Source organism: Centruroides sculpturatus, unplaced genomic scaffold (assembly GCF_000671375.1).
Source record: "Centruroides sculpturatus isolate CEXI.00-Female unplaced genomic scaffold, Cexi_2.0 scaffold607, whole genome shotgun sequence".
NCBI lineage: Eukaryota > Metazoa > Arthropoda > Arachnida > Scorpiones > Buthidae > Centruroides > Centruroides sculpturatus.
Window position 1 is genome coordinate 262,072 of NW_019384856.1, and position 20,318 is coordinate 282,389.

Consider the following 20,318-nt stretch of genomic DNA (forward strand, 5'->3'; position numbering starts at 1 on the left):
GAAATGTCTCCTCTCCGTTCAACGCGGAACAGAGAATGCTGTCGACATCCGCTATTCCCGAAGGCGATCCCGTGAAGGAAGAACCCCTTCCGCAATCGATGGAAGAGAGTTCCTCTCCCCGCTCAAAGGGGGAAAAGACCCTCTCTTCATCGATTGCGGAAGGAGAACGCCCTTCACACTTCTTCATCTTCTTGGGCCGCAGCCAACGCCAAAACCGCCAGCTCTTCATTCTGTAAAGAAACAAAAAAATATATATATATTAATGGGATGCGGATATACTTAACGCAGAAAAAGCTCAAGATTATACTCACGTCAGATCGGAATTCGTGTAACTCGCGTTAGATCCTACCGGAAATTGCTAGAAGGTTCCAACTGCATTTGCAGTAGCGACGACCGACCCGGAACGAATAAACTCTCTTGCGTGTAATTTGTATTTATTTGTACGACAGAAAAGTAAAGACAAGACAGAAAAGTAGCCATGCGAAAAGGCACTCGTACTCGATCTCGAGCCCAAGTCGTAACGAGTGTTTCGTTCTAGAGCAATTTACCGTAACGTGCGTCACCTAACCGCAACGATGGCATTTAAGAGAGTTTCGTGCGAAGAAATTCCGTACGAGAGTCGACGAAAACACAAGACGTGCCCGCAGCCGGGACACGAACGTTTAAGTGGCACAAAGCATTTGCAAAGGGTTACGTAAGTGTGGAAGATGGACTGCTGTCGGAAAAGACCGCGTTGTGGAAAGAGACAAACAGCTTAAGGAAAAGAATTCTTTGTGTCCAGCCTGTATAGATAACTGTTAAGTGTATTAGATTGTGTTTTAAGTCGCACAGCTGCAGATAATTTAATTCTCGCAAAGTAAGCCATTGAAAAGCGTTGTAACTAATACGTAGATTCAATGGAGAAGTCGGAGGTAAAAGGGCGAAATTTTTGACGTCTCGGATGTGTCGAAGGAACGTGTCATGCTTCAGAATGCGGTATCTGTGTATCCTTCGGTCCATCCGGTTTCGAGTGTATATTTTAGTTAAAATTACGATACGCAATTCGTATTTAGAGTTAGTATTAAATAAGTTTTAATCGAATTTCTGTAAATAAGATATTTGCAAATAATCCTTATTCTTTAACCGTGTTTATAAAATATAATCTAAATTAATTAATTACGAAAATAAACCAATGAACAAATACTTAATCCTTTGCCTCCGTCGTTTTCGGCGCTTCGGTCGCTTTCCAATGTGGCGGCTCGTTTAAAAGTCAAAAGAGGTGCGTTTCGGATGGTAATTCAAACGAAAAACACAAGCGACGGCAGATTTAAACGCAAATATGTAAAGTCCGAGTCGGCCGATGTCGTCTCCGAAAGTTGGACTAAACGAAACGAAAATAAAATCTTACTGCTAGCTAAATTCTAATTAAAGTCTTACTTGGTGTAATGTCGGCGTCCACAAGTCTTCTTAAAACCACGTAAAAAAGGCAAAAAAAAACACTGAAAAAAGTAAAAAAAACACAGCAGAAACAAGAGCAAAGAGCGCACACGTCCGTCCGGCAAGCGAAAAACGTGCAAAGTGACGCAAAATCGTGTTGCAACAATACGCGTTTCCATAGAAACGGCAATTGTTGCGAGATTAGAAAGCTCGCAACGAATTCGAATGCGGTTGACGTCACTAGATTCTTTTTGAATTTTAAGGCTAAATATCTGCATTTTTCACGTTTCTATCCCCAGAGTGACGACGGATTGGGGTCGAGAGACTCCCTACCACCCTCCGCCTTCGGTTTCCATTCTCCACTAGGGGTTAGAAGCGAGATTTTCTATAATCGAACGTCATCTTTACCTCGCCACCCCCAAAACTAGAAGAAATCCTCCCTCTCGTTCGTCCGGTATTTTCCGACGAAGTTTCCGATTGACCGACAGCGCAATTTTTACTGAATTTCGTAATATTTCGTTTATCCGACGCCATTTTAAAAGCGCTTACCTGAGGTCATCGATTATATTAAATATGCGTAGTTTATAGTTCAGTTACGTAAACGTTAATTAGTGTTATTAAATAAGCAAATTTTATGAATTCACCTGACCGATAGAAAATATCGTATATGTATTTTACACGAAACAATGAAATATAGATCTTTCTATATTCAAACTGAGAAAAAGATCGCTCGTTTCAAGAAATGTAATTGTTTTTATTTTTAAAAATTTATCAATAGCAACGAGATGCGTAACTTTCTCGGCTGTTGTGAGAAAGTTATAATGTTTTCAAATTATAAATTTGCCATTTATAATTTGAAAACATAAGTTATATTAATCATTTTGAAGGTTAAGGTTACCGCGTCAATAGAAAAGAGAAGAAATGGTGATTTTTATAAAGAAAACAAAAAATTTGTATTTTGTCTATTGTTCATCTCTTATTTTGATGTCCAATTGACGGTGTCTCATATTTGTCGCTTGCTCTCGCTTACAGTTGACATGTATCTTTGCCTCCACCATACCTGAACAATTGCAACCTTTCTCAAATCTCTCTTCGGTGGCATTTATAGCATAAAAGCTTTTTTTAAATATATATATATTATTTAATTTGATGCCCGAATCGTATTTTTACACTTAACCGTTTACACAAACTAAGTCGAAAGAGCCTAAACCCTCTTTTAGTTAATATACAGATTAGTAGAAGAGAAAAGATAAAGCTTCTACTCTACCAAAAACTCTTAAAAATGTATCTTAAAAGAAAAAAAAAACCATGAAAAAACGCATGACGTAGACCTACCGATAATTTGCGGTAAAAAATAAAATAACTAAAATTTCAAAAGATGTTTATAAAATTATTACATTTTAGTAATTTTTAAAATAAACTTGATGTAAAAAATTAATCGTTAATAAAAATAAATAAATAAAATACGTGATTTAAAAAAAAAACTATACTTACGACAGTGGCGCCTCCTAATGTAATTCTTGGAAGAGAGATGGGAGGATTAAAACTATTTTATTTAAACGTCAATAGTTATGTTTGTTTACAGTTAAAATGATTAATTCAGAATAATTGTAATCATTATATATAAACATAAACATTCTGCTTTGATTATTTATATTCAGGTAATTATAAATATGAGTGTTATTCATTTGTTGAATTATTTATCATATGTTTTGAATGTAACAAGTTTGTTGTATAAAAAAAAAAATAAACCAAGATGATTCTTTTGATGCATAAAATTAAAAAATCTTTTATGCCTTATTGTCAAATTGTAAATATTATATTAATGTTAATGACATTTCATAACAAAAAATAGAGATGAAAATCAAATGATTTAATTAATATTTTCCTTTTTTATAATTTTTTGCAATAATTTAAATATTAATTAATAAGTAAGAGTACAATTATTTTCTATATAATTAAGATTTTAAAAATAGGTTATAAATCTTAATAATAAATCTAGACATAACTTGTAGATTATAGTTGGTTACATAAAAGTACTGTATTAATAGCTGATAAGGTTGTGAAATTAAAAATGTCAATTTATGTACTCTGCCCTGTAAAAATTTATAGGGCTATTCTTTTTAAATGTCGTCATAGGTTTGGCTAAGTCTGGTGTGTGACAAATGGCTTGTGGATGATAGCCAAGTAGTTAAGGTGTCCGTCTACTACTCTTGGGATCTAGAAACAAATCCGGATGGGTCAAAGAATCCTGGGAATTTTTTGGGGGCTGGTCCATCCTGGATGCGTTGGGCCTTGTCTCTCGTTGTCTAGTTGCCCATTGTGGGTTGGTTGAACCTGTAATGGGCATGATTAAAAATCTTTCTTACTGCTTACGGGGCAGAAAGAGTAGAAACAATCTGTGGGTTATATGCTTGTTTCTTTGTTAAGTTATGGCAACGCAACACTTGATCACCCAAGTGTTGCATTGCCATACCTTCTGGGCAGGGCAGGATTAACCCACTTTGGGGCCCTAGACATTTTCTTCTTACTGGGCCCCCTCCCTCTCCCACAAGAAATAGAGCACACAAAAAATATAAAACAATAAATAAAACAAAACTAAATAATGTGAAAAACTAAAACAAATCTTAAATTTTTATTAATAAAAAATATTTAATATACAACAATATATTTTAGTTTTTCTAGAAAAGTTTGCACAGTTTGTTTATAAATTTAAAAAAATTGAAATTTATTGTATTAAATGTCTAACAAAAATAGTTATACAATAACAATATTACAATTAATATTTTAAGCTAATATTGTTATTGTATAACAATACTACCTTAAAATATTGGCAGCTTGGCCACTGGTGGGCACGGGCTATATGTTGCTTGTTACATATTTCAGTTTGGTACATTGTCTGATTTTGCTAAGATATTTATATTAATAAGCCTACCCAAATATTCATAAATTCTCTAGCATTATTTTAATTTAAATCCATATAATGTATTTGAGTCTAATACAGTTTTGTATTTTTGGGTTTGCTCATAAATATTTGTTCAAGATTTATATGAATATATTCTAACTGTTGCCTGTTTTAAAACAGTAACTTATTGCAGTCCAAGACAACATTTAGGTTGTGCATTCCTGAGCTAGATGATAAGAAATGGGGCTTAAGATATTTGGGTTAATCCATTCTTGAAAATTTCTGTTCTGATCTTAAATCCACATCTTCCATTTCAGGCTCAAGTGCACCACAGAGTACAGGTTTCACAACCTGTACTCTGTGGTGCACTTGAGATTTAATCTTGGGGGATTGAGTTGAACGGCAAAAAAACTTATTAATGTGAACTCGATAAAAATTTTCACCTTATGTAACCTCTAATTCATAAGTAATATAGAAATAGAACATACAGCAAAATATAATATATATATATATATATATATATTTTGCTGTATGTTCTATTTCTGTATGTAATTTTCCAAAAATATTTTCCTAATTGAAATTCATTTTATATATATAATGAATTTCAATTAGGAAAATATTTTTGGAAAATTTACCAGTGTTTCTTTCTTTTCCTTTAACTTCGGGGGTGCCAGAGCTTCTTGATTCACCACCCTAGGTGTGCCACTCTCTGTACTATTTAAACCATCTAATCATTTAATAACCATCATATGCTGATAGTTTTATTTAAGAATAGTTTTGTGGTCTTTGTAATTTGAAAAACACTATCATCTGTAAAGACAAAATTGTATGATCAGTTTTGTTTGACTGAATTACTAAAAGATGAAATCAGTTACTATAAGCTTAATGTTACATGCTGTCAATAAGGGTATTTATGAGGAGGAGCTTTTCTTGCTTTTAGACAATTTGGGTTATATGAAAGCTATGAAATGTGAACTTATATGGACCAAATGAAATGAGAAAGAAGGGAACAACTGTGACTGAATGACATAACATAAAACAGCAAATTTCTGTATTTAATTCTAGTGAAGATAAGCTAATATCTTCACTAAATACAGAAATAGGATTGATGAATAGTTGGTATTCAGATAGGTATAAAAAATTTATTAATTAACGTTCACTTATTCTTGAATTTTGCTGTAACAGGTACAAGATATTTATATGCAAGATCCAATGCATTAATTATAAGTTCTGTTGTGGAAGTATAAAATATAAAATTTCAGATATAGCATAAGGCAACGAGAAATTATTTATTGTGACATTGTCACAATGCTGGGCTGCAATTTTTAATTATATTTTTAGTTTATTTAATTTAAAATATATGGTCTCCATCTCAAATTAGTAGTGGCTTGCCCCTGTACATCATATTTTTCCTTTAACAATGGAGTTGTTCTGGTCATCTATCTAACTCCTTTTGGCAGAAATAATTTTGACTTGAAATAACATGACTTCTGGTTTGCATAGGAAGTTCTTACATAGTTAATTCAGGTCTCCTGCCCCTGCAAAGGTTTTCCTACCTGGCCTTGTCTTTCATCTATATCACTCCATTCTCAAGATTAAGGAAAGATGGATGGATGGATAGATGGACAGATGACAGTAAGAATTTATAGGTTTAAACAATTTTTTTAAATTGCAGCCCAATAATTGCCAGATGTTTGGAAGAATGAGGTAGGAATTAGACATGAGTCATATATATAGGGATTGATCCATTGTTTCCAGGGTGAAGTGACAATTAGCTTGTTAAATTCATCACTGCTACAATCACTACTGAAGGTCTTTTAACAACACACACAGTGCAGTGCTGCAGTTATAAAGTGGTGGATCTTGATGCAGCTGTTGAAATATTTTGTGAATTATTTAATTTGAAACATTTTAAAAGTAATTCATTTTTGCAATGCAATGCTTTGTTTGGGAGGTAAAATTAATGATTTAAATTTAGTGAATGCAGCTTCTTAAGTAGATAATAAAACATTTTAAATATGCAAGTTCTGTCAAATTTGATTTTATTTTAATAATGAGTATTTTAAAAGAAATATTAGTAGAAACAGAACATTGATTTATGCTGATCAAAACCTTGTAACTTCACTGTCACATTGTATAAGAATTTAACTTTGCACATATTCACTATGCAAGTAATCATCTTGTTGCAGTGAAAAAAGCAACTGAAACAAGTGTAGAAGATTTAACCTTTAACCAGTAAGACCACTGCAAGGATCACTGCATTCAATGCTACAAGAAAATGAGTTTGACAATGCTCTCAACAGCATTAGCAGTGCTTAGTTTAACAACACTCAAAAGACAAAGGACTTGGTAATACAGTAGCATTAATACATTAAGCAAGATTATTTAAAGAATACTTGTGGCAAGAGTATTGAACCAGAGAATTATGATTATGATTGTTATAATAGTACAGATGAAATAGTATAATAATTTTTTCTCTACCATAATAGCTGAATAGTTAGCAAATTCACCAAAAGTGCCTGCAAAAAATGTAATAATATTGTCAAGACTTATGTTGATCCTTGGATCCCAGTATTTCACAAACGTCCTTACGTTCATCTCCTTGAACACCATAAACAATAAAAAAAAAAAACAAAATTTTGCTTTTAGAACACAGTCCTTCACTTCTCACTCAACCACTTCACTAGGCTCACAGAGTTCCCTGCACTCCTTCTCCTGGGATGAACAGGTCTGCTCCCATGTCCCTAGAGGACAGTTTGGGAGCAGACCTGGTATTCTGGTCACCATCTCTGGTCTCTTGTCTCTCACAAGTCGGTTGCTGATTGGCTAGTCATTTGGATTAGCCAATCAGCGACCAGCTTGTGAGAGACGAGAGATGGTGACCAGAATACAGCCTCTGTTTGTCCCTGTTTAACTGTTCATCCAAACAGTTCAACTGAGGAAACAATAATTAATTCTAAAGGCATAAGACACTGTGTTTTCTTGATTTTTAGATGTACCATGAATTTTGGAATCAAATTTGCAATTTTTTTTATGGAGAAAAAATTTTTAAATAATCAATTTTATTAAGTGAGAACAAAATAAGTTAAGTAATACAAATATAATGAAACAAATAATGTACAGAAGTTCTGTTGTCACACACAAAAACTTTTCTTTTAACGCTGTATCATAATGTTGTCTTAAAGGCATTTTAAATGCTAGGAAAGAATTTAAATTAAGCACTTGTTACCGGCAAAATTTATTTGAACTAATGTGACTACTGAATAGTTTAGACAAAAATGTTTATCATAAGTATAACGTATCCTATCATCTGTTCACAATGATTCTGATTGTTGTTTTGGATTGCAAATATAAGATGCATCTCTATTTCTGACAAACAAGAAAAAATGTACATCTTTATTCATTTTGTATATTAAATGTAGATATTGCTAAATGAGGAAAATACTGTAATTTAAGTTTAGATATTGATGTATGAGGAAAATATTTAAATTTAGAATTTACTGTATGAGGAAAATATAATAAATTTAATACATTCAACAATATCTAAATAAATTTAATTTAATTCATTGAGTTTCTTATTTATTGAAATGATGTTTGAATGCTGTGTATAAAAGTATTTATTTTTTGCAAGTATTAAAGTTATTTTTTCTTAATTTATTTTTATATAAGAATATTGTAGAGACTGTAAGGAAGAATATTGAAATTTTCTCAGTATTAAAAAAGTTATAATATAATGGTTTTATTCAAATAATTGCCCTTGAATAGTGATCATATCTTGTCTTTAAAGTTTGAAATAATAACTGCTCTCAAATAGTATATGTGGTTACTATAAATCTTCAAATAGTAGTCATATCTACCTTATGAGGATATCTGAAAACTTAGGAAAACAATGTAAAATAGTAAATACTGTACTACTGTAGGTAGATGCCATGTTTATTTATTTAACAAACAAACTTTAATAGAAAATGAAATATGTAAAATGTACAATGATAATGTAGGTATATTTTAAAAATTATTTTGTTATTACTGGAATTTAGAAAGTAGTTTGGCAAAGTTTCAAGACCTAAATGGAGTGTCTCAGCCTTGGAAGGTAAAAATCTGGTCCCAATAGTGAAAGCTTTGGAAAAATTTAAAATAATAAAATTACAGTAGACCCTCCTATAATGTGTAGATACGTTCCACGTTATAAGAATTTCACGTTGTAGGAATCCTTAAATACATGAGCCAATTACAGCCCGACACGTGTGAAGTTTACGGACTACGGCTGTTTGAAAGGTTTTCTTCCATAAAATTAATCAATTCTAGACTAATTTGACTAGACATTTCCAAAACATGTATAATTTTTTGGGAATAATCTGTATAAACTATGCTATAAACAAAAAATTGTAGGATTACTTACCAAGTGTGCACCGTTCGACGTCACCATTGCTTGAGCTTGTTTTCGTTGCGGAGCAGCACACCAAACGGCAGCCACGATTTCTGATAAGTTATTTTTCTGCGAAAAATTCGTTGAACTTTGGAGACATCATTAATATAAATAATTTTAATGGCCGTTGAATAAGAAGTGTTTCTTTCACAAGAAATGTATAAAATTAGTGCTGTATTAGACTTACGGTACCTAATTTACATACTGTACAGACGATAATAAACTCAACTTACTAGCCTAAAATCTCCGTAGCGTGTTGCCAGGCGGCAGAAAGCATATATATAATTATAATAAAGTTACAATAAATTAAGTTAATATATAATTATATATACAGTACCTAATTTATATATAATTAATATATAATTATATGTACAGTACCCAATTTATATATAATACTGTACAGACGATAGTAAACTCAATTTACTCGCCTAAACTCTCCGTAGCGTGGCGCTGGACAGCGGAAAGTAGTTCTGCTGCTTGTCCACTATTGGTCCAGATTTGACCAATCCTGTTGTGACAGGAGTCGGCGACAACGTTTTATGAGTTCCTTTTAGCGTCCTTATATGAATACTGTCGCAATTTTTTCGCCACGTTATAGGAATCTCCGTTATAGGAACCCACGTTATAGGGGGATCTACTGTATTAATATATTTAAAATTATTTATGTCACACATTGGAGCAGTGCTAAAATTATTCTGGCAACAGTGATCTAGATATTAGTTCTAGGGCATGCTGAGGGTGTGAGAATAAAACTTTTTTTTTTTTTTTTTTTTTGTTCCAGCAACCTTAGCTCCTGTTGACAAAAGTTTTTCACAAAATGGCTTGATTATGCCCTCTTGGTGTGCTAGGATTACAGCTTCATTATTAGAATTATTAGTTACTAAAATTATATTAAAAATATATATAATTTGATAAAACTTCAATAAAATCTTGGTTATCTTTTTTTCTTTTCTGGCTCTTCATTCAAGGTGAAATGTTAAAAAAAATAAACTGGTGCTAAAAAAAGACTAAAACCATTACTGTTTGTTGTTTTCTTTATTTTTCTTCTATATGCATTTTGATCTTCCGATCTTCATCAGTACATTCATAGGACTATAAACAAATAAATATCTCAAAAAAAGGAGAACAAAATTTACATAATATTTTTTAAAAAACTTACAACTGTCGTTTTACAATATATTATTTCCATGATAATCACTTTGTTTCTGCAACATGTACAATCATACACCACTCTGGTGACACATTTATACCTGTATTTAAACTTAATAAATTTACATTTTTGTTTTTTAATTTTTTTACAATAGAAAATGTTTCCTTATTTTTCTATTTTTACTATATTATTTTTATTTTAATATCATTTGAAATTATACATTTACATTTTTGTTGACGTTTTATCCAAGGTGACCGATGGTGTTGTAGTCTTAGTGCTGTTAAATGTTGTTTCACTCTAATCTTAAGTTGTCTACCTGTTTCTCCTATATAATTTTCTTTATTATTATTACAATTACATTTTAATTCATACACTACACCTGCTGAATTAATTTTTCTTCTTCATTTTGTTTGTTCTTTTTTCTATCTGTAAAATTGTAATAAATTTAAGTTGATTATAAATTTTAATTTGTTGGTTAATATGGGTACTAGTTTATGTCCTACTTGTTAAAATTTTTCTTATTTTTCAAATAGTCCTTTAATGTATGGAAATTTATAAAATTTGTCTTTAACCAATTTTTTATTTTTTACATAATAATATTTTATTTTTTCATATTTATCCTGCCATTTTTAAGGATAATTTTTTAAAATAGATTTAATAGAATTATTGGGTTTATAAAGTGTAATAAAGGCCCATACTGTTCTTTGGTCAGTACTTTTCTTATAGAATCGTTTTAATTCTATATTTCATGATGTGTTTTAGGTATGCTTGTAAAGCAAATGCATTGTAATGCTAATAACATTTTAAATTTGAAGCTTATTGTGTTATTTGTAATACAGTAATGTTGTTTTAATAATTTTTATAACTGTGTTATATCAAGTTTCTTGAATTTAGTTTTGGTTTTAGATATGAAACATCTTGATAGTAATAGAAGTTTTGGTGACGTCTTGGTCTCCCTAGAGGATGTCTGTCTTGTCTTGTTTTACAAAATAGTGTTTTATTAACAAGACTGATAGAAATAATACTTATAAAGAATTTATAAGTATTATTTCTATCAGTTGCCATATCATGTATAATTTGCTCTAAAATCAGTCATAAATAAATATATGAACACACTATTAATAATGGACATGAAACAGTTATGTGGAAAGTAAATAATATCCATCCTTGAATAGTAACCACAGAGGAAATAAGCTGTTTAAAATAGTAGCTGTGGTTATTCAGATAAAACTGATGATCGAAAATTTGATAATTTATATTGTAATATGATGCTTAACTTTTAATAAACTGATAGAGATCAGATGGATTACAAAGGCAATTATAAAGAAACCAGCAAAATATTTGGTAGAATCCTGTTTTAATGGATCACAGATCAATAGATTTCTTGGAATAATGGATTTTTTTCCCCAGGTCCCACCAAATTAATATAATTTTACCTGCTTTCAGCACATCTGTAACTCAGAATAACAGATTTTTTTCTAGTTCCATTTATTGTAAACTTTGCATTTTTTTCAATGTTTAGTTAATATTTGGATGTTTTGGAGAATTTGTAGAGTTTGATGATGAACTTGTTACATCTGAGATATGTACTGTACAATTATTACATGAAGAGAGTCAGTAAGCTATGATTGAAGAGGAGACACCTAGTGAACATTCTGACATTGGCCCAAGTGTAGTGCTGAAATTTAGCAAGGCCATCAAGTCTTTCCAAGTCATGAAGACCTTCCTGATGAGTTTCAGCACAAATGAACAGGCTGTACTGTACATGACATTGCTAATATCAAGAGATTGTGTTCATTAGGAGGAAAGTGGCATTAAAGCGAACCAGATGGATGAGTTTTTAACAAATTGTGACGTGCTAATGAGCATTCATACATTGCCTCTTTTTGTGCTTACAATATATACATTTTTCATCAGTTTGTACACAGTAACAGCAGAAGATCTTGTAACATATGTGTTTCTATAGAATAAAGGATAGATATCTCAAGAGACAATAATTTCAAGTAAAGATGTTTGTTATATGTAGAGAGTTAAAAAACAAAGTTTTTCGAATAACAGATATTTTCCTGTCTGTACAGGGAAATTCATTGTTTGCGATATAATGCATTCTCAGAATAATGGATTATTTTCAGCAGCCCGAGTAATCCATTAAAATGAGATGCTACTGTAATTAACAAATTTTCATTAAAAAAATAATAATGATGGAAAAATTGTTAAATTAGCCTATTAATTAAATTAATTAATGATGAATGATTAATCAGTATTATATAATAGTCTAATCATATGATTAATCATTAGCTAATTGTTGCCAGGTATTTTTTAAATGTTATAAAATTTCAATTTACTTTTTAAATTTTTGTACACTTTTTTTAGTTATTATGTTTTATTATTAATTAATAATAGTTTTGTTTAATATCTGCAATTAAATATCATCTGTTCTCATAAAGGTTTGGCCATCTAACAAAAATGATTGAGTTTGGTAATTGTAGTTTTAAATAAATCAGTTTTATTTATGCTAAAGCCATTACCATTATTCAAAAACAAGAATGTTTTTGCTACAATAAGATTGTAACAAACATTATGTGTACTTAATGAACTATCAACACACCTGTTGCTGAGAAATGTTTATTAAACAAAACACTAGCATATTCTATTCTATTCTAGCCTATTCTATTAGGTTGAAAATACCTAATAGAATATGCCATCTTCAGGTGTAACTGAATTTGAACATATTTTAAAAATTTAACATTTTAATTTTAAGTTATTTTTATATTAATTTGTACAATAATATATGTTAAATAACACACAAATACATGCACACAAAAATATAAAGTTTATATTTTGTGATGAAGTGATCCTGATTTTATTGCAAAAAACAAGAATTTCAGAAAAGTTGTGAAGTTTTGTTTGTTGCTTTTTTTCTATTAATTTGTACAATAATATATGTTAAATAACACACAAATACATGCACACAAAAATATAAAGTTTATATTTTGTGATGAAGTGATCCTGATTTTATTGCAAAAAACAAGAATTTCAGAAAAGTTGTGAAGTTTTGTTTGTTGCTTTTTTCTTTCCTTAAACAAATGTCTTTAGCAGAAGCTTGCATCCAAAATGCCTCGTTTTGCTTTTGCACTCCTTTCAAAATCTGGATCATTCACTACAATTTGATCAACGATTTCGGTTATCGTTATCAAACTTTTACTAAGGAAATCTGTAGAGAAATTTTTTGGGTTCTTTGTTTTCAGAATCTCTATTTTCCAGTTCTACATGAATTCCTTGTTCTGTCAGTTCTTGAAGGTTGTTGTTGGTAAGACTCTTACTAGAAACCTGTGGTAACTCCTCAATATCCTGCTCGTCTACATCTCCTACTCCTGCTGTATCGATTAGGTTGACTTTGGTCAACCTTATGATACAGCGATAGGGTCATCTTGTTAAGAATTCTTGGATACCTTTGGCCATAACTTCTTCCACACTTTGTTCATGCATTTATCAGGTAATTCTCGCCAAGTGAAGCTGATATTGCCCATGGCATCCATGATGTTATATTTTTCCAAAATTGCATTAAACAAACAAACATTTAAAGAAAGTACACCTTTTTGTCACCTTTTCCTGATTGGTTCATGTTCGTAAATAATCATATTATATATGAATCAATAAAATGCCATGATAATTTAAATTAACATAAATTTTGAGCTTTGTTTTTTAGGCTTCAAGCAGACCGTGTTACATTGAATCAGCGTTAAATGAGGCAGTGTTAAGTGGGGTCTTACTGTATTTTAATTTTTCTTTTAAGTAGAATTTCCATGCAGAAGCTAGTCCATCTGCATCCCTAGCATTAATACGACCATCCTTTAATTTACTTTTATAGATTTCAATTTTTTCTTCATGCATTGCTAATGATGGGGAACACATGGCCTTGAGTTAAATCGCTTCATTCAAAAGCCTATTTAAAAAAATTTAATTTTGTATTCTATGTTTTATTTATAATTTTTTAAGATAGAGCAAGACTTTTCATAATGGGAGGTCCTAAATTGTGGCTTGATTAGTTTTTGTAAACTTAGAACTACTATAAATGTTGTCATTTGTTTCTATCATTTATCAAATAATTGTAACATGATTTGCTGTAAAATTACTCCTTTTTTTCTATTTTTAATTAATTAATATTTTAAGAAATTACCCTGTTGAATTATTTATTTATTTTTCTTAATTAAAACAATATTTATAACCAATTTATTATAATTTAATTTTTGCTTTGTACATGTAGATTAGATTATAGTTTAAAAAATTATTGTTAATACAGTGAAACCTGTATATGACCTTAATCCGTTCCTAATGTTTGGACTTATACAGAATAGGACGTATACCAAACCAACCTTTCCCATAAGAAGTAATGTAAAAATGATTAATCCGTTCTCATGAAAAAAAATGGCTGGCTTTAAACACCTCACTTTCCTGACTAGTTCCTGCTTGATTTTTCATGAGATCAGCATATATCTTTTTAGCTTTCTCGCAAATAATTGCTTCCGATACAATGTCGCCAGCACACTGTTTTTCAGTTATCCAAAGCAAAAGCAATTTCTCAACATGATCTAATGTCTTCGATCTCTGTTTAGAAATTGATTTAACTCCTTTTGCAACGTTAGCAGATTTAATAATGTCTTTATTTTTCGCGATTGTCGATATCGTTGTTCTCGGAATACGATATGCAACAGTTAAATCTGGACCACGCATACTACCTTCACATTCCTCAACAATCTCTTTTTTCAGTTCCATTGTGATTCTAGTCATTTTTTTAGTTTTCTATTGCTTTTCACTTACCTTTTTGCAATTCATGATTAATAAAAATAATAAAATTTTATTTACAAATTAAAATCAGAAGAAATTTAACAAAGTTATAAACTGTGGCACCATGAATGTCTAGCCTGGTCTAGTATACCGATAGTGCTACTTGTTCATAGATGGCGTGTATAATTGAATTAAGTTGTATACCGAACAAAAGTCGTATACTGAGCAAAATTTATTTCATCCAAACAGGACGTATTCCGAATTGGACGTATTCTAAAGCAGATGTATACCGTAATTCCAACAAAAGCACTGTATTATTTAGTTTAAATATTAATTCAATAAAATCTTTAACATTTACCAGTGCTTTTGTTGGAATTTGGCCAGTGATATGGACATCAGAGAATTTATTTTCATTATTCATTAGAACATTGCCAACTTAAAAGTTACAATGTCCCTTATAAAAAATATTTTACCTCTAAAAGATCCTTATTTGGGGATTTTTAGGGGTAAAACATCTGAAGTCTATAAAGTCTCCTTTCCAATGTATGTATTTAGGACATTAAGATTGGCATTAGCATGGAGCTAGTCATCCCATATACTTAATTTGGGTTATGAATTGATTGCTTGTTATGCTTTCTTCAATGTGCCTGTATGGCACTCTAGAAAGGACTCCTTTTCTTAATCTCATTTTAAAATTAGTAGTAAAAATTGTAACAATTGGTATTATAATTAATTACTGTTTTTACAACTAGAACTTTCAATAATTAAACTTTAATATCAAGATAAAAATTTTGATTTGTACTTTAGGAAATATTCTGTTACTAAATCTAAAGATTATCTATAACTAAACTATCCTTAAGACTCTCTTCTTGTATTCCTTAGTTGGCATTGATAATTTTTAGTGTAGTAAACAATGATCAGAAAATAGTTGCTGTTCATTACAATATTGAATATCGTAAGATAATAGCATTGCCAGTTTTTACTGAGTAGTAAACGGTATTTAACTTCTGATTACTGTTTTCAGTTTCTCAGTTTTCTTTATGAATAGGATATTTGTTTTAAAATATTGATAACAAACTATGTATTATCAGTTTTTAAAACAAATTAACCTCAAAATTCATAATTTTTGTCAAAAGGATCAAAATTATATTTAATTGAATAAAATAACACCAGTAATCCAGAAAAAATGAAAAATTTTAATAAACAAACAGATGTTTTCAACAGTCATCATCAGGTTGTAGTATCAAATATTGAACATAAAACATTACATAAGATTTGAAAATGATGGAACTTGTTAACATTGTGTGTATGCAGCCAGATCATATTTTAAATTGTAAAGATTAATTTAATATATTCGAAGTTTTGGAATTTGCTATTTTAAAAGATTTTTCATGTTTTGAATCCCAAATTTTTATGCAAAAGATATGAAGTGTAAAAATCTCTGAAAATGGAAAAGTATTCCAAACATACTTTACTAACAAAAGTAGTTTTTATTTGTTAAAGTATAATTTCCACCTTTTATGATATGCTGTCTTTATTATTTTTATTTTTAAGTTATATTAAAACAATCAATTATTGATTTAGCAAAGTTATTTACTATATATATATGTGTGTCTGTGTGTGTATGTGTGTATGTATGTATGCAGCCTATGTATGTAATAAAATATGAGAAAAATAAATTTCTAATTCATTCATTTTAAATTTTAACTTTAGATTAGCTACTAGAATGTACTCTGAATGGGTCTCTCTTCCGGCTACTGCGCAAGCAGAAGAGAAAAGATGGAGTGTGTTACATAAGCTTCCAGGAACTACTGGCAGAGATGTTGTCATTGCTGTAGTTAAACCATTAGCTTTAAATCTTGGAATCAGCACACCAAACTGTGAACCAAGTAATTTAAATTCTGATAAAGAAGTTCAGTGGTGTATGGAAGTATGTACCAGTATTTTAATATATTTCAATAATTACTAAAATAAATCATAATTTCATTTCTCTAGTTCTACTTAAATTATATTGTTTGCCCCAGGAATAAATTATAGGTGATCAACATGTGTTATTAGTTGGCTGAAAATTTACTTATGAACCTCTTGGTTTACAGTTAATGATTATAATACTGATATTATAACCAAAATCACACTATTCTGTAGTCTAGTTATAAAAAAAATTTTTTAAATTAGTTGAAGTTGTTTTGACACTAGGCTGAGAAAATATTTAACTGGTCAAATAACCAGCTTGAGGAGAACACTTAAATAATACATTTTATTGCTTAAAAACAAAAATAATTTTTAAAGAATATATATTAACTACATCTTAATATAATTTTATTTTTATAATGTAATTATTTTTATTTTTTTACTATTTGTCTGTTTTTATTCTTTTAAATTTCTTTTTTAACTTGTTTTATTATGAACTATATGGAACAAATTTTATTTCATTATTTCCTGTTTTATCATATACTGTGTATCAATTTTTTTGACTTGAGCAACTATTCAAGATTAACAGAAGTTTATTTTTTTGAGCATATAATTTGAGTATGTTAAAAAATGACTAATATATATTAATCATTTCTGAATTTATATGATTTTATACAACTATCATTAAACTATTAACATCTTAATATAGTTTAAAACCAGTTGTTTTTTTTTAAAAACGAAAATTGAGATAATAATTTACTAATTATTGAACAGAGATGCAGCACATATTTTCATGATTCAGAGAATCCACATCATGCTTCTGTTGAAATGGTTTTGGTATTCTGACAATAAGCTTGGAAAAGCCTGAAAGTACTAGAGTTTAAGGAAAATTTTTCATTTTGATCTCCAAAGAAAGCAGTGGATTACATATGTTAAGAATATAAAATGAAATTGGTTAGTCAAAGAAAAACATTTTTTTATTACTTTAAATAGCTTGTATATTCCAAGCTATTTAAAAGTAAAATTTGCTTTACTTAGAAAATAAGTAAAGCAAGAATAAATTTTTTTTAACAGCTTTTTGAAAATAAAGAAATCTCAAAACTACCAAATAAATGTATTTCTTTGACTTCTAAATAAGTCTGTTGTTCAATAATTAGTGTTCACTAGGTGGCTCCTCCTCAAGCATATCAGCCTACTGACTCTCTTTATAAAATTCTTCAATTATACATATCCCAAATTAACAAGTGCATCATCAAAATCTACAGATTCCCAGAAAAACTGAATTATTAACTAAAAACTGAAAATATGCCAAGTTTACAATAGATGAAGATAGAAAAAAAATCTATTATTCTGAATTATGGGTCTGATGAAAGGAGGTAAAATTACATTGATTTGGTGGGACTTGGAAAAAAAGCCTTTATTCTGAGAAATTGTAGTTCTGTGATTCATTAAAATGAGATTCTACTGTAGTTCAATAAATTGTCAGACTCATGTGGATGGAGAAATAAAAACTATTAAATTTTTTACTAATAAAATGTATTATTATGTACATTTATTTTTCAACCTATGAGCCATTTTGCTCCACACTTTTTCCAATGGCATACAAAATCTTCAAATGCCTTTTTGAAAAATGTTGGAAAACAAGTTTTGAAAAATTTGGTCAGTTCTCCTTCAGTACTATTCAGAACTAGTGAGTGAGGTCTGCAAACTGTATTAAAAATCAAAAGGCATTTTCCTTTTCTTTATTCACAATAGTGCTCCTTTCAAATCAGCCACATCATAAAAATGACAGTTGAACAATGAGATTTCAAGAGCTCCCATGCTCCCAAACAGCTCTGATCTTGCTCTTAGTGACTTTCCTCTGAAGAGCTGGAGAAAGTGTATAGAGCAAAATGGCTCTTACATTGAACACTAAATGTATACAATAATGCCATTTATTAGTAAAAAGTTTAATAGTTTTCCATTTCTCCATCCATGTGACCCAAATATGTATGTTAGATGCAATCTTGTTAAACTAACAGTTTTTATTTTCATATCCATTTGTATTATTTGAAATTTGTACCTTTTTTTCTTTGCACTGATGGAAATGAAAATCAGAATAGTATAAGATGCTGTTTAATTTGTAATTTTTATAAGTATACTAGTTGATTGCCTATCATATATGATAGAATATATAAAATACAATTGCAAAGTCATACTTGTAAAGTTTACTTAGCTATTTCATTATGTTTACAAAGAAAACATAGTCATTTTGTTTGTATTTTTTATTTTTTGCCCTGAGAGTGCTAAGAGGTCTTTTTTATCAAGCCCACAATGGGGCAACCAGGTGATGGAGAATGAAGCTCAAATACCTGGGATGACCACTAGGACTGTTGAGAGCTTATGTAGTACCTAAGGTAGACAGGCCTCGTTTTTTTTAACAAATGAAATATGTAGAATGTTTCTTTGTTAATAAAATGCAGTCTTAAAGATTTTAGTTTTTGTTAGTAAAATAACATTAATTTATTTTGGTATAAACCATTATGGGCTCTTAAATGTTCTTTGGGTCCAGGGAAATATTTGCAGCTCTCTCCTCTCAATGACACTGGACCACCCCAAAAAATTCCTAGGGTTTCAACTCATCCATTTCCATTCATTAAAGGTTTTTTTTATGCATAACATAATGTAGGAAAGTAAAATTTATTTAAAATGATATAAAATAAAATCTAGGCCTAGTTAGATATATATTAAACAAAGTAAAAATGAAATAAATTGAAGAATATAGGCTTATATTAAGTAAGATTGAAAAACTTGCCACCACCAATTTTGATAAATTCCAAGTTGAAATAACCTTTGCAAATAGAAATTTTGGTTAAATTTTGTCATTCTGTACTTTCTAAGCTCCCTAAGAATTGTCACCAACTGTTAGTGTTTGTATAACATTAAAGAAAATGATATTGAAAAATTAAAAAACTTTAAAAAACAATAAAATATAAAAAGTAGCAAAATTTAATTAATAATGATGCTAAAATAGATGTATTAACAGATGATGTAAATTGTGTTGATGGCACTTCAATCTGAAAAGTTCATTATGCAATCTGTAATATAATATATGGAAAAAACTTGCAAGTTAAGTGACATTAATTAAAATTATCTAACAAAGATCAGTGATGCATATTTAATTAACTAATTGATTGTTGCTAATATGAGAAAATGAGAATTTTAGCGCTAAAAATTACATTAAACTGTAAGTTCAGAAACAAGTGTACTGTACATAATTTCAGAGAACTTTCTTTAAATATGTTGTCTGTCTCTGAATATAATAAATTTCATTGCATTTATTTATTGATTGTAAAACCAAATACAATACATGAATGAAAGATCAGCATTTACAGTTGGAAGGAAGTAATATTAATCTTTATAATATTTATAATTTATATATACAGTAATACCCCGAACTTACACGATAGGTGGGACCGAGCGATAACCGCGTAAGTCGAATTCGCGTAAGTCGGGGTATAATTTCTCAATGTGTGTAATATCCAAGTCGGATGTATGTAAGCTAATAAATGTTCTCGTTAATCTTATCTCGTCTTTTGATTCGTTTACGGTTACAAGAAATCACCACATAGTCCCCGTAGATATAACAAACACAGAAATAAATAACACAAAATAAATTGTAGCTATGTGTCGATTCTGCGCGACACGTCTGAACATGTAAGCTGAACAATAGTGTGGGGGGA

General features: G+C 29.9%; 1 protein-coding gene across 1 annotated transcript in view; it reads left to right on the forward strand.

Annotated features, from left to right (window-relative positions):
* The first annotated feature begins 2,929 nt into the window (after nt 1-2,929).
* The window catches only part of LOC111630580 (ral GTPase-activating protein subunit beta-like), a 28,750-nt gene continuing 11,361 nt past the window's right edge, over nt 2,930-20,318 (forward strand). The window contains exons 1-2 of the mRNA XM_023374693.1: nt 2,930-3,077; nt 16,399-16,615. Of these exons, the coding sequence (XP_023230461.1) occupies nt 16,412-16,615 (204 nt within the window). The 5' untranslated portion in view covers nt 2,930-3,077; nt 16,399-16,411. The remainder of the gene's footprint in view (nt 3,078-16,398; nt 16,616-20,318) is intronic.